The 27,663-nt window shown below is 50.9% G+C and overlaps 1 protein-coding gene across 1 annotated transcript; it reads right to left on the bottom strand.

Annotated features, from left to right (window-relative positions):
- Positions 1-328: 328 nt before the first annotated feature.
- On the bottom strand, positions 329-26,416 carry SMG5 (SMG5 nonsense mediated mRNA decay factor). The gene is made up of 22 exons (XM_054563308.1): positions 26,185-26,416; positions 21,754-21,852; positions 21,116-21,239; positions 20,593-20,749; positions 18,839-18,928; positions 17,804-17,893; positions 17,054-17,132; positions 14,684-14,809; positions 14,509-14,577; positions 13,837-14,045; positions 13,061-13,198; positions 12,328-12,915; positions 10,818-10,993; positions 9,628-9,703; positions 8,738-8,913; positions 7,591-7,749; positions 4,387-4,446; positions 3,836-3,995; positions 3,329-3,419; positions 2,418-2,492; positions 1,880-2,018; positions 329-1,703 (listed from the first exon to the last, which is right to left on the bottom strand). The coding sequence occupies exons 1-22, from the start codon at positions 26,256-26,258 to the stop codon at positions 1,620-1,622; spliced, it is 3,039 nt and encodes a 1,012-aa protein (XP_054419283.1). The 5' UTR covers positions 26,259-26,416; the 3' UTR covers positions 329-1,619.
- Positions 26,417-27,663: the final 1,247 nt, after the last annotated feature.

Raw genomic sequence — 27,663 nt, 5'->3', positions numbered from 1 at the left:
AAGAGCCCCTCGGGATCCCTTCCTCCCACTTAAGTTTCTCTGATTTAGAGGATGCAGCTGGAGACAGCAAACCAGACCCAGGAAGCACTGTCGCCTTCAAAATAATGGTTTCACCCATCACTCTTGTTAAGGCACCAGCTCGGATCACAAGATCAATAACCTTGACAATGTCACAGAACCATCTCTGGAGCTTTTGCTGGAATTTCCAACTTCTCATTTCAAATGAGTTCACCTTGAAGGAACTTTTCCAAAATGCCATTTTTTGCACACCATCTCCAACATCCCAATAAAACTGTACAGAAAGACACCAGAAGACAGGGAGTGGGCATCAGGGGTCTTTATTAAGTGATGCTTTAGTCTCTGTCAGGGATTGGGAGTGGGGGTAACCCTTCTCTCCCCGCCCCAGGTTCTCCCAGACTTGGTATCTTGGAGGAAGGAGGCAAGAACCTGCTCTCCTCTGAGAACAGCCTTGGAAAGCTAAGCTAGCATAGGGGTGAGGGACAGCAGAGCTGAGATCCCCACCCTCCACCCCCCCCAGGGGAGGAGCCAAGGCAATCCTGGCTAAAGTCACTCCCGACAGCCCTGCTCAGGCTGCTCCATTCACTGCTCTGAGCGATTCATGATCTCTGCTCACACAGTCACCTCCACACGCCAAAACCCGGCCCCATGCTCAGCCCCACCAGGCCTTCGGGCCTGGGGAAGGGCACAGTAGGAAGCCCATTAGGATGAGGATCCCTGACTAAGCAGCTTCAGGAGGCCTCTCCTTTCTCTAGTCACGGGGTTGGTGGCCTCAGACTGCACCCCCTCTCCTCTTACTGGCATCCCACTCCCAGCACAGCAGCCAAGAGCACAAAGCACAGCGACTGCGGGGCTGGTGGGCACAGGAACCCTCACTGGCATAGGGGCCTGGCTGCCTGCAGTCGTTGGCAGGGCCTGCCCCCTGCCCTGGAAGCTGGGCCGAGGGAGACAGTAAGCAGAAGCAGGGCGCCTGGGTGCGCAGCCCGGGCAGCGAGGGGGGTGGGGGTGCAAGCCCAGGCCCTGCTCGGAGTGCAGCGAGCTCCAGGCCACTCCTCTGAGTCCCCGGAGTCCCAGAGCTGTCCAGCCCGCACAAGGGTAAATGAGACGGTGGGTGGTTTTTGAGAAGGGTCTGCAGAAAACCACTCAGATAGCGTTACCCACTCTTCCCCCAGGGCTGGAGGGTCCAAACTCCGAGCCCCAATCACCCTGCATCTTGGGTGAGGAAGAATGGCCTCTTCTGCCATCCCTTCCCCTCGGAGGTCCAGGAACCACTCCGATGAAACGCAGACACCCATGCCTGCCACCTGCCTCTGGGGACAGCAGGAGGGTGAGGCAGAAAGGCTGACTAGGGGCCCACAGGCCTCTCCTGCTCCAAGCACTTTCCTCACTTTCCTGACATCATCTTGGCAACAGGGGGACCCCACCCTCCCAGCTGGCTCCTGGGCCCTCCCTCAGCTCCTGTGCAGCTGGGCTTCCTTCCTGAGTGCGTGCGTGAGTCTGCGTGAGTCTGCGTGTAGTGGGATGACTACAGGTGGTCCTGGCAGCCAGGGAGGGCAGGAGAGATCTGGAGTCAGCCCCACAGCAGGGCTTAGGGGTCAATCTCAACCAATCTCCTTCCACTGCTTGTAGAAGTCCAGAACATTCTTGATGTCCACACTGGCATGTGCAGCGGCCTGCAGGGCTGCCTGTGGAAAGGGGGCAAGACAGGTGGGCGTGAGTCCGATCTCCTGAATGGGACAAGACACGGATGGGCTAGGTTAGGGGTTGGGAGAGAAAAGGGCAACTGTCTGGAAGATCCAAGGAGGAGTCTACTCTGGTACCTCTTCCCCACCCCAGCCCCTCACCTCACCCCATAACCCACCTGCATAGGCCCCGAGAGCACGCCGGGGTTGTCCAGCGGAAGGCCTGTGATGATGGTCACCATGCCACTTGGGTCCTCCTCACCGGCCCCCTGGGCCAGAGTCAGCTGTTTGCAACTGTCCAGGATCTTATAGAGAGTCCTGGTGGGGAGGAGAGGAAAGGTAGGCCAAACCCCAGCACTACACAGCCTGAACAGCAGCATTTCCAGGGCACAGGGGAAGCTAGGGATCGGGAGGGCACCCGCAGGAAGCAAAAGCAAGCAGGCAGCCCAGAGAGCGGGTCCTGGAAGCTGGTACTGGAGGCTGTGCTACGGGGACTGGACAGAGGTGCACGGAGGACACCAAGCCCAAGTTTCTCAAGGCCCCAGGGACTCGGGTGCTGATGCAACTTCTTCCTCCAAGGTGAGACTTGCAGGAGGCCCCAGGCTGGTCCTGCCACCGGTTTCAGAGTCCCTTGGCCCTGTCCGGCTCTCTCGGGGAGTGGCACAGAGGAGCAAGGCAGGCAGCCTTAGGTTCTAGGGGTGGGGGCTGAAACTTTACCAGGCGTCTGCATCCTGTCTCTTCAGCTTATGTCGCTCAAAGCTCTTGCCTACCTCTTTCTGGCAGCGAATGTACCTGCAAAGGACACAGGAAAGTGGAGATGGGGGGCAGAGGGAGGGTGCCTCATACAAAGCCGACCATTGTGGTTCAGGGGCCTGGTTCTACAGGAGTGGGGAGGGGGCACATCTCTCCCATCACAGGTCTCCTGGGAGTCATTTTGAAGTTTCCTGGCTGGCTGGCTGGCTTTTCTTCCCGATAACATCAATTCTTCGGTTCCTCCCAGGGGGAGGAGCTGGGAGGGAGAGCAGCAGATGCTTTTCAAGTCAGGGCTTCTGGAGACAAGGTCCAAACAAGTAGGCTTTGTGCAGCTTCCTGGCCAGGTGAGGGTAGATGTGGAGGTGGGGTGGGGCATGAGGGGCGGCAGCCAGCAGGGAGGTCAGAAGGAAAGGCCTAAGTGGGGCTGAGCACCTACATGCTGCAGTCTGCCCATCATGGCTTCCGCGGGAGGTGGGAAGCCGGAGGTCGCTCCGGGGAAAACACTCCCACCCTAGCACACCTGATCACCAGTCCTAACCCTAAAGCAGGAGAAACTCTAGCCGAGGCTCCCAGAGCCGGCAGCCGTGGGGTCTGCTCCCCTCTCCCCATGAGGCTGATTTCAAGTTTGCCCCATAGGGCCGAGGACAGCAGGTAAGAGCTCCCCTGCAGGGCCCCCGGCTCCTCCGATCATCCTCTATTTCAGCACCTAAAACCTTAACGTATTATGTCTTTGGGCTTCCTCCCCAGCAGCGAGCAAACAGTGAGCAGGAACTCCAAGTGTCTGCCTTGTCCACAGGTAACAAGTAACACATAAGCACCTGTTGTCTCGAAGACAGATACGGGGCTCAGCGCAGGTCTAGCACTCCTGCACTCACCTGTTTCCTTTTTTAAACTCTGCCTCTAGGTATCGAATCCCATCCCGGGCCCCTGGGTGTTCCTTCTTCAGCAAATCCAGGCCATCAATCACTAGTGGGCAAGGCAGGGATGGGAAAGGACAGGACAGGTGAACTCAAGAGCGCTGTGACACGGGCGCTACCGGGAGCACCCGAGCTCCTCCAGCACACACTGCGGGGGGCGAAGGGCCTGAGAGGCCTCCTGAAGTCTTTTCAAAGTAGGACCTTCTGCCAGTCATGTACTTGGCAATTTACCATGTACTTTCACTTAACATATTCTCATCTGTTTCTCCCAACCATCCTGTGAGTCAGGGTTTACCAATGATCATCATGCCCATTTCACAGATGAAATGGCTGAGGTTCAGAAATGGTGGAACTTGACCCAGGCCACTGTGTATAAACTGCACCCCAAGTAAGGGTCTCTCAATCCCAAGCCCAGAGTGTCTTAATCCCACTGTATCTGTCCCCCCAACTCCCCAGTATGCTCACCTGTCCTTGGGATGATGACAATGAAGCGGCCACTGGTGGCCAGCTGGCGGATGATGGGGAGGTGTTGGCAGAGGGCCTGGGTGTCAGGGACGAGGTAGGGTGACATTGCTGACTGGGCCTTGGGCTGCTGTAGGCTCCCTTCCAGCTGGGAGACCTCGAGCTGGTGAGAGAAGGCAGAGCGGGCGGAGCTGTGTGGGCCCTGCAGCCTGGGCGGGGGTGCGGGGGAAGAGGGGGAATAGTACTCAGGGGGCCTTTTCAAGGGTTCCTCTTAACGTTCCAGGGACAGGGGACTCCTCCTGCCAGTGGCCCTGGAGGAAAAGTAAGAAGAATCAGGGATTAAAGTAAAGAGAAAGAGAAGGAAAAGAGAAGAGGAGGCAGCAAGAGGATGTCATCAAGGCTCTGTGAAGAATGGGCTTCCGGAGGGCGACCTGGGCAAAGTGCAGGGCACCGGGCGAGCCGGGGGCTGCAGCTGGAGGGGGCGGGTCTGCCAGTGGGCTTCAGGCAACAGCCGGATCAAGAGCTGGAGGAGCACTGGAGCTCCGATTGCCTACCTGAAGCCGCAGCTGTGCCATGTCTCTCATTAGCCTGTTCCGCCGAGCTTCCTCCTGTGCCTACGAGGGAAACAAACCGAGTGCTGAGCTTGGGACAAGGAGATGGGGCCGTATTCCATTCTCCAGAGATCAAAAAGACCGAGAAGTATTCTGGGGTCTGAAGCTGGTATGGCCTCATACAAAGTCAGCGCTCTATGGATTCTGCTAAGTGGAAGGAGAAGACGCATGGGAAAACACATTCCTCACCATGCTCCAGGACCCAGGAGTGGGGAGCAGACAGCACAGCGCCTGGCTGTGCCTCAGGGTCTGAGCTCTGCCCCTCTGCCCTTCTCAGCCTGTTCTCCCTCCCAGGGGAAACCGTCCACGCACTCCCCTCGCATCCTATCCCCATTCACTTGCCAACTTCTTCCGAAACTGCAGCTGCAGCCCACACCTGACCCACATATCCAACTGCCTCCTTGGCAGCCCCATCTATTCCTCAGAATCCGCTCCTCTTCCTCTAGTGTTCCCCAACATGACAGATAAACCACCATCTGTCAGAAAGCTGAGTTGCCTTTGACTTTTCCTTCTCTCTCCATCCCATCAGGTAATGGCTTCCCAGTCCTGTTAACTGTACCTTCTAAAAAAACAACTCATGCAAATCCTTCCACATCCCAGCATCTCCACTGCACAAGCCTAGTGTAAGCCACACCTCCCACCTTGACTATTATAACCACCTCCTTCCTGGTCTCTGAGTCTAACCCAGTTCATTTTTTCTGCCTGTAACCAAGGCATCTTCTAAAAACCATCTGGCGTCCATCATGGTCCTGACTGAAAGTCCTTTGTTGGTTTTCCTCTGTCTTCTGGATGAAGTCCAAATACTTTAATATGGTCTAAAAGATGAGGCTATGGATGGGGACTTACCCTAAAAAGATATGGGGGCCACTGAAGGCCCTGCGATGAATAAGGGAGCATCGCCCGCAGAGTAGGGCTTTAAAATATGAGTCCAGAATGAGCCAACCTGAGGGACACTCTACAAAATGACTGACCAATACCCTTTGGAAATGTAAAGGTCAGGAAAGACGAGGAAAGACCGAGGAACTGTCACAGACTGCAGGAGACTAAGGAGACAGAACAACCAATGTAATGTGGGATCACTGAGGAGAAAATAGACATTCGTGGAAAAACTAGTCGAACCTGAATAAAGTGTACCGGTATGGTATGCGACATTCCTTACTTTCTTAGTTTTGATAATTACACTAAGGTTATGCAAGACCCACCCCCACTTCTACCCCCCTGCAGTCTTGTACCACAAAGAGTGGCCCTGCCCAAAATGCCAAGAGTATCCCCTCTGAGAACTACTGGTAGAGGAAGGAAAGAAAACCAGAGCATGAGAGCCATTTTCTAACAGGCCCTGTCAGCCAACTGCTAAGGAAGTAGAGTCCTGTGGACAAACTTCCCCTCCTCTCACTGCAGAAATCAAGCCCAGGAGTCTTACTTTCAGGCTAAAACTCAAGCTGTGAAACCCCATGTTCCAGAGAGGGGGATGCGGGCACTTGCGTTGGGCTCCCCCAGAGAACCAGTGCAGATGAGTGGGGATCCACCTGGGCCCCGGAGGAAGGGAGCCGCATGAATCTTGGGCTCCGCTATCACCTGGGGCCAGTGGTTCAGAGATGGGGGACGTGTTCCTCAGGGGAAACCCAAGGCCCCATCAGGAAAGAGGGGTCCCTAAACCAGACAGTTGCTAGAGCCCAGAAAGTAGAAGCAGCTTCTGGTACCCACCTAGCCTGCAAAAAAGCTGAGCCCCACAGCAGTTTCGAACAAGGACAAGAGCCTGGACTGTCCAATTTCAGAGCCCTGACACTTCCTCATCTATAAATAAGGACCCAGCACCCATATCACAGGACCGCTGTGAGGTCTGAGATGCCACATGCAAACCAGGCTTTGCACATGGAGAGTTCTCCATAAGTGACAGGAGATGACATGGCAATGTAACGATGACCACACTGCTGCAAGGGCAGACCCCTCGGAGGCACACCCAGGGCTCAGGCGGAGCAGAAGGCAGCCCCGGCAGGTGGTGTGGCCCTGTCCACAGGTACGCCCTGCCCCCAGGGGGAGCCAAGAATTTCAGGCTAGAGGAAATGCCTGCAAAAACTTCCTATGTTTTGAAGCTGTATAACTTCCCCATGTAACTCCCCTGTGTTTTCCCCTATGGAAGAGTAATGAAAGCCTTAAAAAAAGGGCCTGTTTTTAACATAATGTCTTTGCTTTTAAGACAGCAAGGAAGGGAATGTGTGGAGAGCCTAGGCCCCTTCTCAGCCAAACAGACCGCCCACGGGGAGAGGTGCTCGGAGAGGTGGGGACGGGGCGCCTGGGGCCCATGAAAGACGAGCACAGGGGAGGAACTGGCTGAGGACGAGGACCCGAGGCCTGCAAGCCACATGGGCCGTGCCTCCTGGGCCAGGCACTCCCCCACCCCCAAATATGCAGGTGCCACTCAACTCAAGGATGACATTCCCAGGGGGTGCAGGCCCCACTGAGGAAACCCAGATTCTTGCTCACCGAGCATCAGCCTCGCAAGAGAAAGATCTATCTTGTTCAGGGCTGTAACCCCAGTGCCCAGAATATTGATGGGTCTGACACAGAGCAGACTCTCCATAAATGTTTATGGAATGAATTACTGCATGGAAAAAGAGGTAGCACAGGCCATTTCCTCCTGCTTGAGGCCTCTGTGGGACGGCATCAGGTCTGGGATGGGAGGGTCCCTGCATGGTGCCTGATACCAAGATCCCTCTACTCCCTTCCATTCCTCAGTCTTCAGGGGAAGGGGAAGGGAGCATTTCCCTCCTGGTACTATTATTCCATCATTACACAACTCCCTAAAGCTAATTCTGTTATTCTCACATAACTGATAAGCCAACAGGCTTAGCAAGGGAAAATGACTCGCTCAACCCACAGACAAGGAGGTGACAGAGGTGGCCCTCAACCTTCAGGCAGCCTGACTACTGGTCCAGAGCTCCAGGCTGCCTCGACTCACAGCAACTCTCATTCCTGTCCATCAACCATCCCTTAGTTCCCTTCCCTGCCTCCTCTTTCCCTAAGCTTGGTTTCCCCAGCCCCCCTCACCACATTCTTCAGTAAAGGGCCACCGATTTGAGCCTCTTACCCAGGTTTCTCAATGAGCCCAATGGGAGCAGAGCGGACCCGGGGCGGAGGCTGACTCACCATGCGGAACTGGGCCTGGGCCTGCTGCAACAGGCTCTCCTGCTCGGACTGGGCGGTGCTAACAAAGATGCCGACTTCCGGGCTGAACTGCAGGATGCTGCCTTGCAGGCGGGCTACAAAGTGGCCAAAGCTGCGGATGCAGCAGATTCGCACGACAGACTGCGGAGAGACACGGGAGCCGGCCCAGATGAGCAGGGCTGCCCGCCAGGGCTCCCGGCCTCCTGCCGCCCCGTCATGCCGGCCCCTCAGCCACAGAGCTCCCAGGAAAGGCTCATGTTCCTGGTGCTGAGAAGCACCAAGGCCCGAAGGCTTTACCTGCCAGAAAAGGAGTGAGAAGAGCAAGGAGACCTACAGGACCAGAGAACCAGGACTTGAGCTGAGACTGAGAAGAGCGAACCAGGGGCACCAGGCTGGGAGTGAGGAGACCTGGCTTCTAATGCCATCTCTCTCCTCTGAGTCTCAGCTCCTCAGGTGTAAAATGAGGGGACTGAACTAGATCGACATTTAAAACTTACTTTTTTTTTGGTCAGCAGAACCCTTCTTCCCCATCAAACAAAAATCTTATCTAGAACCCTAAAATATTAAATAGACTAAAATGTTAAACAGACTAAACCAAGCTGGCTAGAGAGGGAGCAAACAAAAGGTATGTGTGTTGGGGGTGAGGGTGTGGGGAGAGGAAGCCTGGGCGATCTGTCCGCTTGGCTCCCCTCTGCGGCCCCTAGATGGCCCATTTGGTGACACAGATTCAAGGGTGAAAGTCACTGGACTGAGGCAGCACATGCCCTTCTAGCTCTAATTCTCTCTGATTGTTTGATGTTCAGCTCAGCTGAGCCTGGGCCCACAGTAAAAAGAGACTGATAAAAGATTTCAAAGCCCTAATAATTCATTTGTTCTGTTCTCTACAAAGGATGGATAAAAGGGAGGAAAGCTTGTTCTACAATAAGAGACACTACCAACAGCAGAACATCCTGCCAAGAAGGAAAGAAAGCTCAAATGGCTCAATGAATAGAGAAGAAACCACAGCCTGCAATCCTAAGAACACTCTCCCTGCCTGGATGGGAGGGGTTCTTGCCTGCCCCCTCCAACTCTGTTTGATGCTGTGTCTGACTATCAACAGAGCTTGTGGCCTGAGAAATGACGTCCTCACCTCCTCTAAGGTGCTGAGCAGGGGCCGGTCCGTGTCAAAGTTAAAGCGTCTGTGGGCAGCCCGGAGGGGAGGCAGGTTGCGAAGCGCCATGTCCTCTGGGAGCAGCAGGCTAGAGGGGAGGTCAGGCAGTTCACAACTTTCAAGAAGATCATGGACCTCGGGAGACAAGGCCAAGCCTGGGGAGAAAGAGGACCCATGAGACCACCTGCCCTGTCTTTTGAGAATTCCCAGGCTAATGAGATAGGGCATACCCCTACGACAGAACTGGGGGAGAGATGGAGGAGGGAGGGAAGGAAAGAGAGACATAAATGGGGCTGTGAGGCAAAGCTCTAGAAGCCCAGAGCTGGAAGGGCTGGAGGTGCAGAGCAGGTGGGGAGAACCAGGACAGCTCAGACCGAGGCTCCCTGACCACAAGGCAATTACACTAGGATGAAAATGAGAACAGGGGCTTCCGAGGAAGGAATGAGTAGCCTTTGGCCGAGTCCAGTAGTAGCAGATGGTAGAGATTTTCAGCCAGAAGGCGGCAGCAGGGAATAAACCAGGCAGGTAAGCACTGGGGGTCAAGATCAATTCTCGATGACCAAAGCACCAGTGTGACCCCAGCGACTGGGGGTGGCCCCCAAGCTCCCCTCACTCTGCTCTTGCCCACTGCACTGCTATCTCCAGGGGGAACACTCCCTGGCAGACCAGGCACTTGCCCGCAGTAGGGCAGTGATGGGGTGAGAAACCAGAGAGCCCAAGGCCACAATGACTGCTGTGTGTGAGGGAGGCTTGGCGGTGAATCCCATTAACCTCCTTACCCAAAAGGCCAGGTTACCAGGAAGGGGGGATGGGCTTCATGGGGCCAATGAGGGAGAGGGGAAGGAGAGTAATGCCAAGGACTCACTCACCAGACTCTTGGAGTTCGCCAGCAGCTGGCAACAGATTCAGCAACACAGACAAGCGGTTCCACAGACTCTGAGAGCTCTAGGGAGAGAGGGCAGAGGCGGCCCTCAGCCAGGGCAGTGTAGGCGGAGGGCAGTAAGCAAGAAATGCACTACACTTGAGGCCTGAGGGCTGTAGTCACAAGTCTAGAGGAATTTGTAGAAAATGAACAGAGGCCAAGGGGGGCTTCGAGAGGACTTGGAAACAGTGAGCTGGTCCTGCGGGGAATAAAGGGGGCCATAGGACCTTGAATTCCACCACCAGCTGAAGGCTTCACAAAAAGAAAAGGCATGAGACCATAGGAAGGACTTTCTAGATCTTGGTGGTGGGAAAAGCCAGAACACTGGAGGAGGCTCCTCCCCGTCTAGCACAAACTCTCACCGTGCCCGCACGGGAGCACTTCTCAGGGACATGACACCACATGGCCATCTTACCACACCTCCCTCGGTGGCTGACCAGGACCGAGTAACTAAGCTATCATCAGACATAAGCACACACCCAAGGGTGTGCCTGGCCTGGACCGCCCTCATCTAGGGCAACGTGCAGGGAGGAGGGACCTCCACGCAGGGTAGGTGTGCTCTATAGAGTAAAGCAACACTGAATAAAAGCCTCAGGGCACCAGAGGCTCAAGACCGAGACTCTGAGTCTGAGAAGACCACCACCACTCCAGCCAGCCTCTGAGCTGTCAGCCTCTGACACCATTAGCTCCAACTGCTGCAGGACTAAGCCACTGCCCTCAGCTGTTCCCCCTGCCCAGAGCACCTTCACAACCCTTGTCTGAAAATCCCACCATTCCCTAGATCCCATCTCTTCCGTCACTACTTAGTATGCTCTCCTTTCTCGAGACTCTCTGCACATACAATCTCAACATTAATCTTAATGGAAGGCACCACGCGGACGGTGGAGCTACAAAGCAGAGTAAGCCGCTCTCTCACTTTCCCTTCCACACAAGTTGTATCCCCGGTCACAGCCTCTTCCAGGACAAAGGTCAGGCCCAATCCTTCTCCTGTAGAAAGTGTAAGAGCCTGGCACAGGGCAGGTACTTGGCAACAATTCTTATCTTCATCAGACCATCAATGCGAGTCCTAGGTCCCATCCCGGCTGACGCCCTCCCCTAACACCCTGAGACCTGACAAAGGGCAAGGGGGCCACAGACCTGCGCACACACAACGATGAGGTCAGGATTGGTCCGCAGCCAGTCCAGGAAGACCTTCACGGCAGGAAGCAGGCCTTCAGCCATCAGGACTTGCAGCTTCTCCTGGATGCTGCGCTCGTTCCGACAGGAGCGCCCGCTGGACTCACTCCCCTCTGACTCAGAACCCTCCTCAGAGGCTGGGGGCGGGTGAAGAGAACTGGGATGAACTAACAGACAGTCGGCAACAGGTTTCAGCTCTGTGGGGGTAGTATACCCCACCCTGTCTGGACTCTTCTGAAGAATTTTGATGTGAAACATAGAGAATTTACTTACAGACCCCTGCCTAATTTTTCCCAGGCCTACTAGCTTGTTTGTAACTGGCTGCTTTTAAACCAAGAGCCTGGTTCCTTTTAAAATACAATTCTTTTTGATTCAAGCTCATTTGTGAGGCTAGTCTACAGCTATTCTCAACTGATATTTACAAAGTGCTACTCTGTGCTAGAAGGCAGGGCAGGGAGAAGGGCGCTGCAGGGAGGCAGAGAATGAAAAGAACTACTTCCTGCTCCTGGCTCTTCAACTTTGCAGGTCAGAACACTAAGCAGGCCGTTCCGCCTCTGAGCATCAGCTCCCTTATTTCTCTTATTCATCCACTATTTCCTAAGTCCCACCCATATGCCAGGTATTGTGTAGACACTGAGGATAAAACATAAGACTATCTTGCCCTCAGAGGCTCACAGGTTAGTTGGAGAGACAGATGAGTCAACAGACAATTTCACTTGAGTGGGAAAGGGCTGGAAGCTGAGGAAGTGCAGAGGCTACGGCAGCCCGCAGGAAGAAAACCTCACCTGACCTTGAAAGTCCCAGACCACGCGGCCTTTAAGCTAAAATCTATACAGCCAGTAAGATTAGTCAAGCGACAGGGACAAGAGAGGAAAAATACTCCTCCAGACCAAGGGAACACCATGCACAGCAGCTTGGAGGTAAAGGACAGCATTTAGATAAGGGATGGTAACTATCCCACCATCAGATTGCTGTGCAAGTTAAGTTTAAGACAATACCCGAAAAAAGTCCAGCCTAGTGCTTGGCATAGAGCAGACTCAAGCAGTGCTCAGTGCTGATGCTGACCGGGTGGCCCCTCTGCAGGGAAGACTCGCAGGAGATAATCTCACTCTAATCCACCTGCCCTGGTGGGTGCTGGTTTTTCTAACTTCCAGGAGACGTGGTGGGACCTGGGATGGCACCAGGGGAAAAAACCGTAGCTGCACTTGTCACACGGAGAGGAAAGCCGCAAATCCACCAGACGGGTGAAGGGAGACAGAAATAAAACCATGAGGTAGGCTGGGAGTTGGGAATGAGCAAGTGAGCAGAAGGGGCTGCCAGGGAAAAAACTACTGGCTATGCAGACACCCAAAGATCAGGCAGCAAGGGTCAGGGTGAGAAGCGCTCGCAGAGCGAAGTGGCCACTCTCGGGTGAGTGCCGATGGCATGGAGGTGCGGGCCGAAGCCAGACGGTAAACAGAGGCCCAAATACCTGGCTCTGAGGGTTCATCCACATCGCCATTGATGCAGGGCCTGTGGCTGGCCAGCGTGGGAGGTTCAGGGGCAGGGTGGAGGAGCAGGTTGCTGAAGGTGGGGGCCAGGCGGAAGCAGCGCTTGGTCTGGAACATCTGGGTGGACATGGCTTGGAGATTGCTGGCAATACTAGCCTCGCTGGAGCCCAGAGGGCCATTGAGGGACTCTGGCGCCTCTGACCTGGTCCGAGGGGGTTCCAGGGCTGGAGACCGTGTCCCCTCCTCATCCTCCATATCTTCCAGGTCTGATCGGGACTCTTGGCTGTTCATTTCTGAGTCTGTCTCAGCATCAAAGGCTGTTCCCCCACCTTCAAGACTCTTGTCAGAGCCACTGTCTGAGCCCTCACTGGCCCGGGCTGAGTCATGGCTTGAGTCAGATTCAAAGCCTTCACTCAGGTCACTGTCGTCACCAACTTTAGGCAGGTGGCGGCGGCGGCGGCGGAGGCAGGAGAGGCGGGAGAACTTCCGGTTCTTTCGGACCTCGCCCACTTGAGGTGCTGTAGGAGGAGGCTCCTCCTTCTCCAAGGGCTCCTTGGACTCCGGTTCATCTGTGGAAAGGGGATGGTCAGGCAGACCTAGGGACAAACTGGAGGCTGGAAGCTGGAAGGTACCCTGAGACACCACCGCCGGCCACGCCTGCGCCCCCCTTCCTTGAGCGGCACGCTGGGTTTGCGGCCGCAGCCTCCCCCGCACCTGTGCCATCGCTCTGGAATGCCGGGACAGGGTTCTCCCCCTCTTCCAGCTCGGCCTGCAGCCGTATGTTGACATGGTTGACGAGGTGAGAGAACAGGGCCAGGGTGAAGGCAATGGCTGCGCTGTACTGCTTGGATCCTAAAGCCGAGAAAAGCCAGGTATTAGGGGCCTAGGGCCCTGAGAAGGAGGAGGCGCCATTAATTCCAACCCCATCTCTCCTATTCTCAACCCTTCCAAGCATCAAACTACCTCTCAAAGTTTCTTCAGAGGTGAAAAAAATTTCTCAGGTCCCTGCACTATCATCCTGTAACCTAGAGCACGTCAGCTCGCCCAGTGCTTCCTCATGTCAGCGTATCATCTTGCTCCATCTCATCCTCCTGGCTTTGATGCCTTCACATAGGCTCCTCCTCAAAGCCCAAGCACCTTCACATTCAGCCCCTCCCTCCTTCCCCCACTCCCAACCTGGCTCTACATACATCTCTGCCAGGAAAGTTTGTAGAAGTGACCATGGGTCTGCCTGGGTCCTGGCCAAGGGTGTGTGTGTTTGTAGGAGAGAGTGAAGAGGAACGGAAAGGGAATATGCTGCCACCGTGTTCATTTTTCAGCAGCTCCTTTAGGATAAGGCCCCTTGTCCCTTACTTTCCCATAGCCAAGCAGTGCCACAGTAGCAAAGGAGCTGCTTGTGGAAGGACGTTTATGAATAAGAAGCTGCAGAAAAGGGCAGTGAGGTTCCCAGAAACCAGTGGGGGAGAAAGGAGGGACCCAGGAAGAGTTACCTGCTCTCTTCAAGCTGTGCACACCCATAAGGCAGATGATGACCATTTGAAAGATGAGAAGATCCGGGAGGAAAGCATATCCACTCTCATACTCCTCCTCATCCTCACTGGCCAGGCTGAGGTTGGGTGAGGAGGGCAGGTAGAAGAGACAGAGGTTGAAGTCCTCCAGGACGGACTGACAAAGTGACGTCAGCTCTGAATCCACAGAGCTGTGGAAGGGCAGGAGTAATAGGGGAGGTTAGTGATGGAGGCTAGGGCAGGGGAGAAGAGCTGGGAATGCAGAACTCAGAAAAAAGACTAAGGGGTCCTACAGGGGAGACTTCAGAGAGCACAGCAGGGGCACTTGGTGCTGGGCTGATCTCTAAAAGCAGACAAAATACGGGAAGGGCAGACACTAAGTGGAAGTGATTATGAGTGCATTTTCCATTCCGCTGCTCCTTCAACATCTAGTAAGAGCCCATTTTGTGCCAGAGGAAGAGCTGCCCAGAGAATGGGCACAGAACCCTGGACCAAAACAGTGAGGGATGCCAAGACAAGGGCTAACTTGCTAGAAAATTTCCATCTGAGAAGCAGAACTCCAGCCCACCCCTGCTTCTTCAAGCATCCCCATGAAGGAGCTCCCATGGATGTGCTCACAGGACATAGTTTCTGCTTAGGCTCTCTTCCACTTACCTGCTTTGCGGCTGCAGGAGGCTTTGCAAATACATAAAGTTTACCAGCAACCTCTTAATGTCTTTACATCTGAAACGAGAGGAGCCCAGGGTAAAGGGTGAGTGGCTCCAGAGTCCCCATGGTTCTACTGCAGCAGATGCAGAAAGAGCCTCTCATTCCCACAGGCCTCACTCACCGCTTCTTGCTGGGAGAAAGTTTCCGAGTCTCACACTTCTTCAGCTGGTGGTACATTTTGGCCGCCTTGTCATACAGCCTCTTGAGGTTCCCATAGGCCCCTTCAAAGGACACTTCTGACTGGATGCTGAAGGAGACACACAGGCAACCGGCTGAGTCTTGGCAGGGACACGTGGGAAGAGGGGTGGCGGGGGAGCGGGAAAACTCTGCCAAGGCTTTAGGGAACAATGTTTCTGGTAAACACAGACTGCCCCAGCCTCTCCTTCCATATACACTCAGAATGAAAGCTATTTCTTTTGATAAAACACACACACATGCACACAACCACCTCCAGATTAATCAGAGTAAAGATGATGTCTACATCTCCTCTGTATCTAGAAATGAGACAATAAATCTTACTTTATGTTACAAACTTAACTTAGTTACCATCCCTGAAATACAGTATCCTTCATCGTTTTTAAAGCACTGATCACTTAACAGGTAGCATTTAAAAAGCACTTATTATGTGCAAGGATATTTACATACACCATTTCAGTTGAGCCCCATTAACGCTCATTCAAATGCAAATATATACTGAGAACCATCACAGTATTGTCAAATACTATGTGCCAATACTGTCCATATATTCAGGCGAGGAAATGAAGCTTGAGAACAAGTGCTACCGCCAAGGTCACACAGCCACACACGTGTGGCGCTGAGTCTCCAACCCAAGTCTGTCTCACTGCCGTCTATGACCTTTCTCACTGCAGTCTATCACCCTAACACTGTGGTGTACTTTTAAATCTTAAAAAAATAAAATAAATTTAAAAAAAACCCTTTTAATTATAAAAAACAAGGTACTGAAAGGAAGAAATACATGTTTGTGGTGAATTAAAGAAGCTACAAATTCTTTTGATACTCCTTCCACTGAGAGGTGGGTTTTATGTCCCCTCAGCTCTTTAAATCTTGGCGGGGCCAGGGAACTGGGGGTCGTTGGGCGAGAAAAGGACTCCACACGGCTTTGACTAATGAAGTACTGTAGAGGTAACTCTATTAGTTTCCAGGTCCAGGCCTTAACAGACTGGTAGATTCTTCTTCCAAATCCCTTGGGTCATTATTTACTGTTGAAGCCTTGAGCCACCATGTAAGAAGTCTGTCTACTCGGAGAAAGAGACCGCATGGAGAGACTGAGACTACGTTGAAAGGGAGCCAACTCTTCAGATGTGTTTGACCTCCAGGCCAGCTCCAACGATGAGCCCCAACGATGAACCCTGGACAGTGACACCAGGAGAACTGCCAGACTGAGCCCTACCCAAACGCCGAGCCCTCAGACCATGAGACATAATTGCCTTAGCACAGTACGGTAGGACCTTTGTGGGCACCTCCCAAACCTGGATGTGCTTGGCTCTCTCTGGAAGTCACTCACCCTAAATCACAATTATGAGTGTGATGAGGGATCCAAGACAATCGTATTCAGGGACAAATACAGTGGCAGAGGAGGTCAGTCAGTACTGAAAAGGAGGCGGCACACTGCAGGAGCACACACTTCACAGGTACAGGGAATAGGTTTCCTTGACCAAGTGAACCCAGGATCGTGACACATGGAATTACAAGGCAGAATTAGGTATTCTTCTTTCCACTTTAGTATTTGACTACCTAAGCTATGAAAACCACCTAATTCGCTTACTTTGAAGCCCAATTCACTATAGAACCTCTTCTAGAATAACTGGGTCCACAAGTAGACTTTAGTCCTGACCGGGGGGCAACAGTGAGGTTCCCAGCTCCCCTGGCAGTTCATTGCTCACTAGAATGCAATCCGTGGCATTCCGGTTTATCCATCAGTCTCATGTGCATTTGGTGACGGTGACTTAGTAACATAAGCCTAATCAACTTTGGGTGCTCTGAGGAAAAAATGTTTACCTGACACTAATAATTTTGTACGCCAACTGTAACTGAAAAATAAACAAATTACTTAAAAAATTTCTTATCATAAGAGCTGAATGTCAGATCCAAGGAAGCGGGTCCTCCACTCTGTTATCGCTGTCACCTGAAAACACTGAAGATCTAATTCTGAGGTTCCTGTCAGAGGCTACTTTGGTAACGTTTTATCAACTCTGTCAAATTTATTTCCTTCTTCGAGACAACAATCCTATATTCTGTGTAAGACAGCAGACAGTTATATTAGCTGCCCACGTGCCTACAAATCCAGGTGGCTGTGTGAAAAGCAACAGAACTGTGTCAGGGTGCCCCCGACAGGAGAGACCCCTCGATGTAAGCACTCCCCTACGCATCTCAGCCAGGAGCCAGAGAAGGGAGGATGGGAAGAGAGAATACAAAGCAGGAATGGCATGGACATGAAAACAGGGCTAGGGAATGAGCGGCAAATACTCACCAGCGCAGGTAGCAATACATGGCTTCCACATTATAGTACCTGCTGCCTGCAAGAGTGCCCAGCTGGTTGAAGGGCATTCCTGGGGAGAGAGAGAAGTCACATAGCCTGTAGCCACAATACTCACTCAAAGCTGCCAGGCCCAACCAAAGGTAAGCATTAGAGAGAACTTGTGAGAAGAGCTAGGTCTGCAGGTGTCTAGGTGATTAGTAGCTTAATTTTACTCCTCCAGGGGATTAATGACTATAGACTCAGTCTATTCCTGCCTGGCCTGCCAAGGATTTCAGCACTGACGGGTGCCATTCCTTCAGCAGCAGCTCTGACTCTTCCAAGGCTGAGAGAACGCCTTGGAGTGCTCTCCTCTAACCCAGCTCAGTTTCTCACCTCTGAGATCCCCTTCCTCGAATCCCCATCTCTCCCTGTAATGAAACCCAAGCCCTGCTCTCACTGTGCTTCCTGGGGGCGCAGATGAAATACAGTCTCCCCTTGTACACATATCTCAGGGATAGGAATGCCATCTTCTCTCCTTTTCTTCTGCCTCCCACCTTCTTAGCTCAAGACTTTCCCATGTCTCTTCCCCTTCCACCATCTTAGCGCGTATTACAAGGAGAATGTATAGCCAAGGTAAAGTACAAGAGAACTGAGTGAGGGAGAGACCCAGTGGAAGTGAGTATGGCCTGCCTGCCATCTCAACATCGTCCCCTTCTTGGGAAATGATGCTGGCTTGGGAGGCCCAAGCAAGGGCCCACTTACCAATCTGGGGAGCTACTGACAGGGCTTGGTAGTAAAATCTCTCAGCTAGCAGCTCGGTGTCTACGCCAGCTAATTCATTCTGATATCGTGCTGCAGGAGAAAGAGGAAGAGAAATGCAATGATTCTATGTTCCAGAAAAACCTCCCCTCATCTGGGAGTCCACTCCGAGGAGCTACAGTAGGACACTGGGAGGAAGACACCTGAGCTGGGAGGCCAGCTGCTTGGGTCTCCAGCAGTCTTAAATGCACGTGACTATGGGCAAGTTGTTCAACTCTCTCCTCCTTGCTGCTAAGTTCAAAAGGTAAAGAATATCTAGTGTTTTTAAAGTAAACAAGCTCTTCTTCATTATCTCTTCCCAAAGAAGAGAAGCTGGCAGCACATATGATTACTCAGAAAGACCTCTTATACTTGGTTCTGGAATGCAACTGCTCAACTCTAGGGAAGACATTAATAATGACACTTGGTCAGTCTAATGTGAAACAGCTGATTCTCTCTGTGCACCATGCCTCTTAGGGTTCAAGGAGTAGGCTTGGGGCAGAAGAGAAGGAGCCTCAGGCCAATAAAAGACAATGCATGCAGCAGCCACACTCCAGAAGCCTAATGAGGACCCTTTGTCTATTAGGACTGGAGACCCAGGAGTCACAGAGAAAGTACTTCTCCATTTTGAGAAACCTCTGTCAGGCAGGTAAGTCCTCCCTGAGGCCTGAGCTCAATTCCTCTAGGAGTCCATGGAGAGGGAAAAACCCCAAAGGAGAAATTAAAATCTTCCTAATGCACTTCTGAAACTGAGTTATTACCATGACTTTCTCAAAGCTCAAAGACATTTTCCTTCCTCCCATATTCACTGATCTTCTCTAACTTACAGAAGAGCAGTGAAAAGCAGCAACCATTGTAGGCAGACAAAAAGGAAAACGTTATCAGAGGCCAAACTAATCTTCCTGCTCTCAAATCACATAAAGGGTGGTACCAACAACTGAAGCAGCTTGAGCCTGTCTGTAGCCTAAAACAGAGAAAATGAAAGGTTCATATTCTTACACAAATCCCCCAGGTACACCAGACATCGATGGCATGCCATCTGTGCCCAATCCATCTCCTTCCCTGAGGCAGACACTGGCTTCTTGCATCCTGAGAGAGAAAGAGAGTTTTATGAGCCCATTCCTCTTCCCCAACCTACGAGGAAACACTTTTCCTAGGTGGAGAAAGGAATTTAAGAATCCAGGGCTAGTCCTGGAACACTATTTTATGGGTCAGAGAAGATACTCATACAGGACACAGGTAGAGACACAAAGGTGTGCAGGTAGGACTCATTCATTGAAAGGAACTGGAGGAGATGGACTAGGGTCCTCAGCCTAGGACAGCTCGTTGGAGGAAGGTCATGTGACAGGTCATCTAGACCTTCTAGAAAGCCTAGGATGGCTTCTAGAAAAGAAGAGGTGAGGCTCAAGTGGGAGGACAATCATGGTTGCCTTGCGTAGAAGATTCCCATATAAAGGTAAAAGGTTTGGGTAAAGAACAGAAACTTGCCCAGGAAGAACGGAATGTGAAGAGGACCACAGATGCGGCAGCAGCAGATTGGAGAGTCTGCCCACGATGGAGACAAGGTGCGCTTGCCTTCCCTGAGGATGGTGGTGGCCAGGCTCTCACCTCCTTGTAACTTCAGCTCAGAAAGCCTGAGCTCGTTGGGAGGCAGTTTCCCATGTGCTAGGTACTGGTCTAAGTGTCTTACATCAGTTTAGCTGAGCTTCACAGCAACTCCACAAGGTAGTTACTCCTCTTACTCCCATTTTATAGCTAAGGAAATCACAGTCCAACAGTAGGTAAGTAGCAGAGCCAGGATTCAAAGGGAAGTCTGGCTGTAGAGACCATCCTTTCACTTGTTCGACCTTGCAGCCACTCTCCTGGGTTTGCGGCTCCCATCCTGAAAAGACCTTCCTAATGTTTCCAGAGAGGTAACTCTTAGTTGGCTGAATGGAGAAAATATCAGTAAAGAGAAAAAAAACTAAAGTGTTTGGGGAGCCAACCTTTTGAAGTAAGGTTCTTCATCTTTTTTAGGCTACAAACTCTCTGGCCATCTGGTATAAAGCCTATGCATGCTGTCTCAGATGATGATGTTTTGTTTTTAAATGATGGTTTTAAATGCACAAAACATAGTGCTGGGCTTCTGACCAGAAAATGCTTCCTTGTGGTGGCATGAACAAAACCTCCATCTCTGGCACACAATGGCTATGTCCTGATCAGGCAGGGGATTTGGAGAAAGGGGAAGGAGCAGTAAACGGGGGCCGAATTGAAGAGAAAACTTCCAGCTATAAAAAAAGGAGGTAAACTATAGCTGCCAGTACCAGATGGCTGAAAAAGAGATTTGCATTTGTTGAAAGAATGTTCATAATATCTCCAACATTTCTAAAGACTTCAATACTTTCATCAAACACTGGGAAATAAATCTCTGAAGTTAAAAGAAACAGTGCCAATGAAATTCAACTGGGAGAAGAAAACAAACACTATTAATACCATCTTCTAGTGCCAGACTTAGTCCAGATCATTCCATCCCTCCTCCTGCCGCCACATCAGTCTACAATCTCAGACCATCAGAGGCTCCTCTTTTTCAAGATCTTCACCCTAATCCATATGCTTGTTTGGATAAATCCAAACTTCATGAACCATTTGTAGGTCTTGCCAAAATCCTCTCTGCCTGGCTGGGTCACAAGCTACATGGACCCTGAGGGATAAGAAGACCAAAGGTGGAGGAATATGAACTTGCTCCTTAAGTACACCTTTCAGATTTCACTAACCTATGAGGGGGTCGGTGACATGGGTCCAGTCGATGCAGCACTGCAGTTCAAGCTGGTAGTGGGACTGGATATAGAGAAGGAGATGCTGGTAGAAGCCAATACCGGCAACCAGGTGTGTCCTGTAGGCACATTCCAATGTGCTCCGGCTGTGGATATGCTAGAGATTTGGAAAGGGAAGTGGCTGGCTAAGCGACAGGCTCAGAGTACCACTTCTCGCTCCCTAACCTTTTTCCTCTCCCTGAAGAAATAAATTTCTCTTCTTGGCTCTGGAAATTTATCCACATTTCCTATTAATTGTGAATTACCCCCAAACCTTTAAATCTACTTCGCCCTTAGGTCTCCCCATCTGGGATCAGGCTCCCATCCTTCCCCAATCCTAATTCTATCCAGCGCCCTCCCTCTGCCATCTCTTTGTCTGCCCTATCTCCAACCACGCTCTGCCCCACTTTCCCAGCTGTCTCCTCCTTCCTTAGTTTCTCCTCTTTAGACAAATTTCTTTCAAGGACCTAGGATCTTCCCTTACCTTTTTGTTAGTCTTGATAAGCTGGATAACTTCATAGTATACCTTTCTCCATAGCAGCTCCTCAGCCTTCCTCCCATAGTCCACTGGGTGCAGAAACATAAGCTTGACACAGAGCTCACGCAGCCTGGAAGGGTGCAGAGGAACATGAGAGACGGTCCATTCCTTGAACAACACAAGAAATGAGGACAAGGAGGTATCTGCCAACACCCTACCAACAAATCTCTGGGCCTCCCAAGAGACATCCAGGCTCAGTCAGTAAGACCTAGGACAACATCAGTGCTAGAAGGCAGTCAGAGCCCCAAAAGATGCACAGGAACAGTAAAACTTTTAATAACCTTCACTTTCTTTCCCTGCACCCATCTCTCCTTTTACCCCCGCCCCTTTCTTGCCCTTTGTTGTCAGTATGGCCAATTCCCCTAACTCAAATGCGACCCGATGGCACAAGTCTATCATCTATAGAAGCTGCAGATAGAGTGAAGGATCCCAATCTCCTCTCCTAGCAGGACCTGAGACTCCACAGTCCATTACTGTAGCACAAGGACAGGAGGTAAGAGAGAACATGTGTCTATATGTGACAGTTTCCAGTGAAGAGGGGTAGAGAAACAGTAAGGATCTGTGATTTAGTGTCTCCAGCTTACTTGTTCCTCAGGCTAATGTTCTCTGGTTTGAATACTTCTTGATAAGCAGTTTTGTTGCAAAGGATGAGGTCAAGTCGATGCACAGCCTCCACCACAGCCCTGCAGGGAAATACAGGCAAACAGCCTCTGAGCAATGTATATGATATCCACCTCGGTTGCTAGGGCACTGACCCTAAAGGAAGAGCTAAAAAATTAGGGGTAGGGAAATGAGAAAGCTGCAGGATGAGCTCTGTTAAAAAAAAAAAATCAACAGTCTCCATCCTGATACGACAGATCCCCTCCTCAGGGAGTATCTGGCAATGACAGAGAGATATTTCTGATTGTCACAACCGGGGGTGGGGGAAAGAGAAGTTGCTATTCTCACTTAGTGGGTGTTGCTAGACACCCTACAATACAAGGAACCGTCCACCACAATAACTATCCTGCCCAAAATGTCAAGGAAGAAAAACCCTGTGATGTGGGAAGGTAGACCCTCCCAGTGGAAAGAGCACAGGCTGTGATCCCAGGCAGAAAATCTAGGGTGTGAACCGTGGCCATGTCTTACCAGCTCTGTAACTTTGGGTGGCAAATTACCTATCCTCTTTAAGCCTGTTACCACATCCATAAAAATGGAGAAAATTATAGCAGCTACCACAATAGAGTGTTGAGAGGATTAAACAAAATAATTTATATATAGCATTGGTACATAGTGGGCATTCCAGAAATAACAGTGGAATGAATGAATTATTACAATTTAAGGGCGTATTCTCTCTGACAGAAAGGAAAGATATTCCTAACATAAAATTCTGCTTTGGAATAGTGGGGTATGGGAAATAGGGTGGGGGGCTTCCTGAGCTGCCTTATCGTAAGGTCTCCTGGATTCTGCTGAAGAAACTGTTTGTTTAATACACAGAGTGTGGACTCTGAAACCAGACTGCCTGGGTTCAAATCCTCACTCTACTTCTTCCCAGCTATGTGGTCCTGGGCAAAATACCTTACTTCTTTATGTCTCAGTTCTACCATCTATAAAATGGGAATAACATTATCCCCTACTCTGTGAAGATTAAATTAGTTAATACAAAAAGCATTCATAACAGTGCCTCACATGTATTAAGTGCTCAATACATATCAGTCTCCATCCTTCTTGTTATAAGACTGAGAGACTCTAGACACTAACAGAAAAGGCCAAGGAAACTCTATGGATGGCTAAGTAGTGCCAGATGCAGGTCCTCTCTGGGAGGGTAAAACCCAGAGTATGACAGACAGCAGCTGGGAGAACAGATGAGCTGGGCATAACTCTGGACACAAAAGCAACCAAAAACCAAGGAGTGATGGATGACTCCCGAAACAATCCAGGATTGTTTCAGAATACTGAAAGGTGCGCGCTGGGCGGCCAAGGCAGGCCGCAGCAGGTGAGCACCCTGTGGCGGCTCAGGTGGCACACCACTAAAAGCTGCCCTTTCAAAAGGCAAAGGGACCACCAGAACCCAGATGAGTGGTTAGGAGGGTAATTGAGGCCTTCTCACAGGCAATTTTGAGAGCTCGGCAGTTCTCCAAACACCTTCTGCGCTGCCGAGAGATGGGGGCCAAGCACTTCTGGTCAGCCTGGCCCTTGATGCCAAGGGCAGCACCAGGCAGCTATCAGTGATTTATTCTATACCATTCTAGCCCCCAGGGCAGGGCTTTTAACTTCAGTCCACAGTAGGTGAAAGGAGTGTGTATACACGTGTGTGTATTTTTATGGACAGGCTCCAGAGCTCTCCTTAGATCCTCAATGCAAAAAAGGTTAATAACCACTACTCTAAGATGTTCTAATTGCAAATTCTTAAACCCAAAAGGACTCAGGACATTTTTCTCCACTCTCCATCAGATCACAAGCTTCTCCACTAAACTGTAATCTTCTTTAGAACAAAGCCACAAAAATTGTCCTGTGTCTCATTCACTATTGTAATCCCAGGACAAGCGCAGTGTTAAAAAAAAGAAAAGAAAAACATTCCCTGGCCAGGTAGCTCAGTTGGTTAGAGTGTCATCCAAATATGCCAAGGTCATAGGTTTGATACCCGGTTAAGGTGCATACAAGAAGTAATCAATGAGTGCATAAATAAGTGGAACAACAAATTGATATTTCTCCACCTTCCTCTTCTGAAATATAGACACACAAATATATTTTAAGTTAATTGGCATAATTAATTAATTGGTGCTTGTATCCCTTCCAACATCTCTTCTCCAGCTGCTTTTTCTTCTGAGGGGCTTAAAACATTTCAGAATTTCAGCCCTGGCTGGTGCGCCTCAATGGATTGAGTGCAGGCCTGCAAACAAAAGGTTCAATTCCCGGTCAGGGCACATGCTTGGGTTGCAGGCCAGGTCCCAAGCTGGGGACGTGCGAGAGGCAACCAAGGAATGTTTCTCTCCCTCTCTTTCTCCCTCCCTTCCTCTCTAAAAATAAAGAAATAAAATCTAAAACAAAAATTTCTTTTTCAGAATTTCATTTCTGGAAAGTTTCACTGTGGCAATGTCCCAAATTTACTAAAACTCTGAAAGTTTTGTAGTCTAAGAACAAATTTATCTTTGGCAGAGAAACAGAACTCCTTTGCTACAATAAAGAATAAAAAGAGCTCTGACTGGTATGACTCGGTTGGATGGGCATCCACCTGCAGTGAAAGGTTGACAGTTCAATTCCTGTTCAGGGCACTTGTCTGGGTTTCAGGTTTGGTCCCTGGTCAGGGCACACACAAGAGGCAACCAACTGACTTTCCCTCTCTTTGTCCCTCCCTTCCCCTCTCTCTAAAAATAAATAAAATCTTTTTAAAAAAAAGAATGAAAACAGAGATCTGCTGCCTCAAATTTCCTCCCTGCTCAAAGCCAACAGCACATAAGTACAGGCAGAGATACCCATGTTAACCACACATGCAAACACATCAGCTTGGATCAGTCAGCCCTATAAAGGCAGTGACTTGAGGAAGAACTACATTTGATAATGATTAGAAAAATGACCACAGTCTTTACCAAAAACTGAAGATAAGGAATCCTGCAGACACTGCCCATGCTGTCTGATAGGCAATGTTGACACTTGACAGCACTACAAGGCACGTGTTGCACCCCTAGCCACCTCCTCCTCACCACTGGGGCAGCCCAGTGGAAGGCCAGAAGTTGCTGGATTGGATCATTTTTCTATTTTGGGAAAAGCCTATATACTCCCCAGTCTTCTGACTTGTGAAGCCAGAGAAGGCAGGATGCCTGCTCAAAGGAGGAGAAGAAGGCAACATGTTCTCAAGTCTTTCACTGCCAAGATGGGGCCCTGGGCTCTTAGCGTAGTCTTCTCAGGCAAACAGTTCTGTTCTGTTCTGTTCTGTTCTGTAGGGCTAAATGAAAACTGCAAACCCGCCCCAGGGGGTGTGGCTCAGTGGACTCAGCGCGGGCCTGCAAACCAAATGGTTCCAAGTTCAATTCCCAGTCAGGGCACATGCCTGGGTTGCGGGCCAGATCCCCCGTAGAGGGTGCGTGAGAGGCAACCACACGTTGATGTTTCTCTCCCTTTCTTTCTCCCTCCCTTCCTCTCTCTAAAAATAAATACATAAATAACCTTTAAAAAAGAAAAAGAAAACTGCAAACCCTACTCCCTGTTAGAGCAGAAAACTCAACTTGATGTCTATGGTTCTATTTCAATCCAGTTCTACAGCCCATTTTCAACTGCTGCACACAAAACATCCCTGACCCAGGGAGCGAAGAGTTCATACTGGCCTGTTCCCAACACAGAGCTGAAGATGTTGGGAGTGAGCGGCACTGTGGAAATCAGAAACCAAGGATGTAAGTTGCCTGGCAAGATTGCAGTCATGAGGTCGGAAGGAAGGCAAGAAATCAGGAGTCCCACATGACCTAAGAGCGCTCAAAACTCAAAGTCCTTCATAGCCCTTCCAATCCAACACACAATCTTCCGGCCTTTCTCTTCATTCAGATTCCAAAAATCAGAGCCATGAGGGGCTGCAGTGTAGCAAATCCAAATCTCTCCTTTTAAGGATGAAGCTCCTGCCCAAGGTCAGAGTGAAAGGTGACAAAGCAAGGACCTCAGGGCTCTTCCCATAAGCCCTACAGGATTCCTAGCAGTATTCCCCTCTTGGTTTTTCGCCATCTCTTACTCCACCCTTTACCTCCCCAACCCCTCAATTCCCTCCTTCTTACCCCAAATTCGCAAAGCTCGGTGCCCGCCCCAATCTCACTACGCGGCGGACGGGATTCCCCCACGTGCTTCCCTCCAACCCTCCCACCCACCCAATTCCTTCATTCAGCTTCATCCCGGGTTACGGGACCCCGCCCCCTGTTCCCTCCAAAATTGCAATCTCCACATTTGCCCGCAACCCAGCCGCGCACCCAGGCACCGCCCGCCCAGAGGCCCCACCCCTCGCTGTCCTCTACTTCCCTCCGCAGCTGCACTCATGCACTGGCCCCTCTCACCGGTAAAGCCGCTTAGTGTGGAGGACTTTTGCTTCGGGTTCGCTGCTCTCCCCTGTGGCGGGGCCTTGGCTCATGGTGTCCGGGCCCGTGGATGGCTCCCGGTCACAGGCCCCCACCACCCACCGCTACCGCCACTACGGCCGTCTCCGACCGTAGCCGCAGTCGCCACCACGGCCGGCCTTGCTCGGCCGCCATCGCTGTGAGGCGGCTGCCCCCGACAGCTCCTCCTCCGCGTCCCAAGTCTCGCGATAGCAGCTGCACAATTGTGGGCCAGTGGCCTGCTGCCACCAAATCTCGCGAAACTCTTTTTCCCTCCCGGGAAGTTGCCCAAACTAACTCTGGGCAGCATATCCTCTTTCCGGTTTTTTCGTCCCCGTAAGAAAAACTTTATTGACAAAGCTACCAGAGAACGAACAGTGGACCCAGAGAGAAGACTGAAGCTTGGGTGGGGTGGATGCGATCATGAGGGGAGCTAGGATCCTGACTTTGCTTTGTCCTACTGTGGTTATTTAATCCATCATTATGCTCCTCCCAAGTCTCTTTCAGATTACTGGTTAGAGTGATTCCAAGTCTACTTTTTTTCCATTATTTAAACAAACAAAAAAATGTATGTGAAAGTTCTTGTAAAGGGCTGAACATAAGAATAAGACCTTCCAAGACATGACTTATACAAGCGCCTGAGCCCTTCAACTCTCCCTCCCAAAGATTTCCATTCTAGCAAACATTTACTGAACACCCTGTTTTCCAGCCACAATGCTGGGTTCTGGAGACATAAAGATGAGCAACCCAAACACTTTCCTGCCCTAACAAAGCTCAAACGACTTTAGAGGTAAGCCACTCCTTCACATTTCTGCCCCCTGGTCTTCCCCTGGAAAGACTGCCTTAGATTCCTATTGCTTTTTTGACCTTAAACCTAAGCTAAAAAGAAAGGAGTTTGGGGGACCTGTGTACCTGTTGCAATGGAAACATAAACCCCCCTCCCACAACTATGCTCCTGGTTGCAGCCACCAACCTTCTTTCTGTTCCTGAAACAGCCTAAGCCTTTCCTACTCATTGGCTTTTCACTTTCTGTTCCTCTGTCTGAAACATTCATACTCCTCATTTCCCTTCAGGTCTCAGCTCAAATGGCACCATGGCAAAGAGGTTTTCCCTACTGAAACATTCTTTATTGATTGAGTTGCTAGGCTTCTTTATTATCTGTTATGCCAGTGGAACAAGGTCCTCAAGAGCAGAGACCTTGTCTGTCATCTTGTTCTCTCCCCTGTCTGTGCCTAGAATAGTGTCTAATTAATAATAAGCACTCAATAAATATTGAATGAATAAGTGTAGAAATTCCACCTCTTTTCTGGGTATTCCAAACTACTCCAAGTGCCCTTTGATGAACAAACACAATGGGTCCCCTCTCCTTTCCTGAGCTGGGAGCTCCTATACATCCCAATTGCCTAAAACACACGTCTATGCCCAGCTGCACCTCCACTT

Source organism: Pteronotus mesoamericanus, unplaced genomic scaffold (assembly GCF_021234165.1).
Source record: "Pteronotus mesoamericanus isolate MK-2021 breed Mesoamerican mustached bat unplaced genomic scaffold, CSHL_Meso_final scaffold_705, whole genome shotgun sequence".
Classification (NCBI taxonomy): Eukaryota; Metazoa; Chordata; class Mammalia; order Chiroptera; family Mormoopidae; genus Pteronotus; species Pteronotus mesoamericanus.
The sequence above is the reverse complement of the archived record's forward strand: the minus strand, read 5'-3'. Positions and strand labels throughout refer to the sequence as shown.

Excerpts from the sequence above, each read along its gene's own strand:
- SMG5 (XM_054563308.1), bottom strand. The coding sequence starts at position 26,258 with ATGAGCCAAGGCCCCGCCACAGGGGAGAGCAGCGAACCCGAAGCAAAA. Across the intron at positions 10,994-12,327 it reads GGATGAACCCTCAGAGCCAG|CCTCTGAGGAGGGTTCTGAG; the intron begins GTATTTGGGCCT and ends ACCCGCCCCCAG. Across the intron at positions 9,704-10,817 it reads TCATCGTTGTGTGTGCGCAG|AGCTCTCAGAGTCTGTGGAA; the intron begins GTCTGTGGCCCC and ends CTCTCTCCCTAG.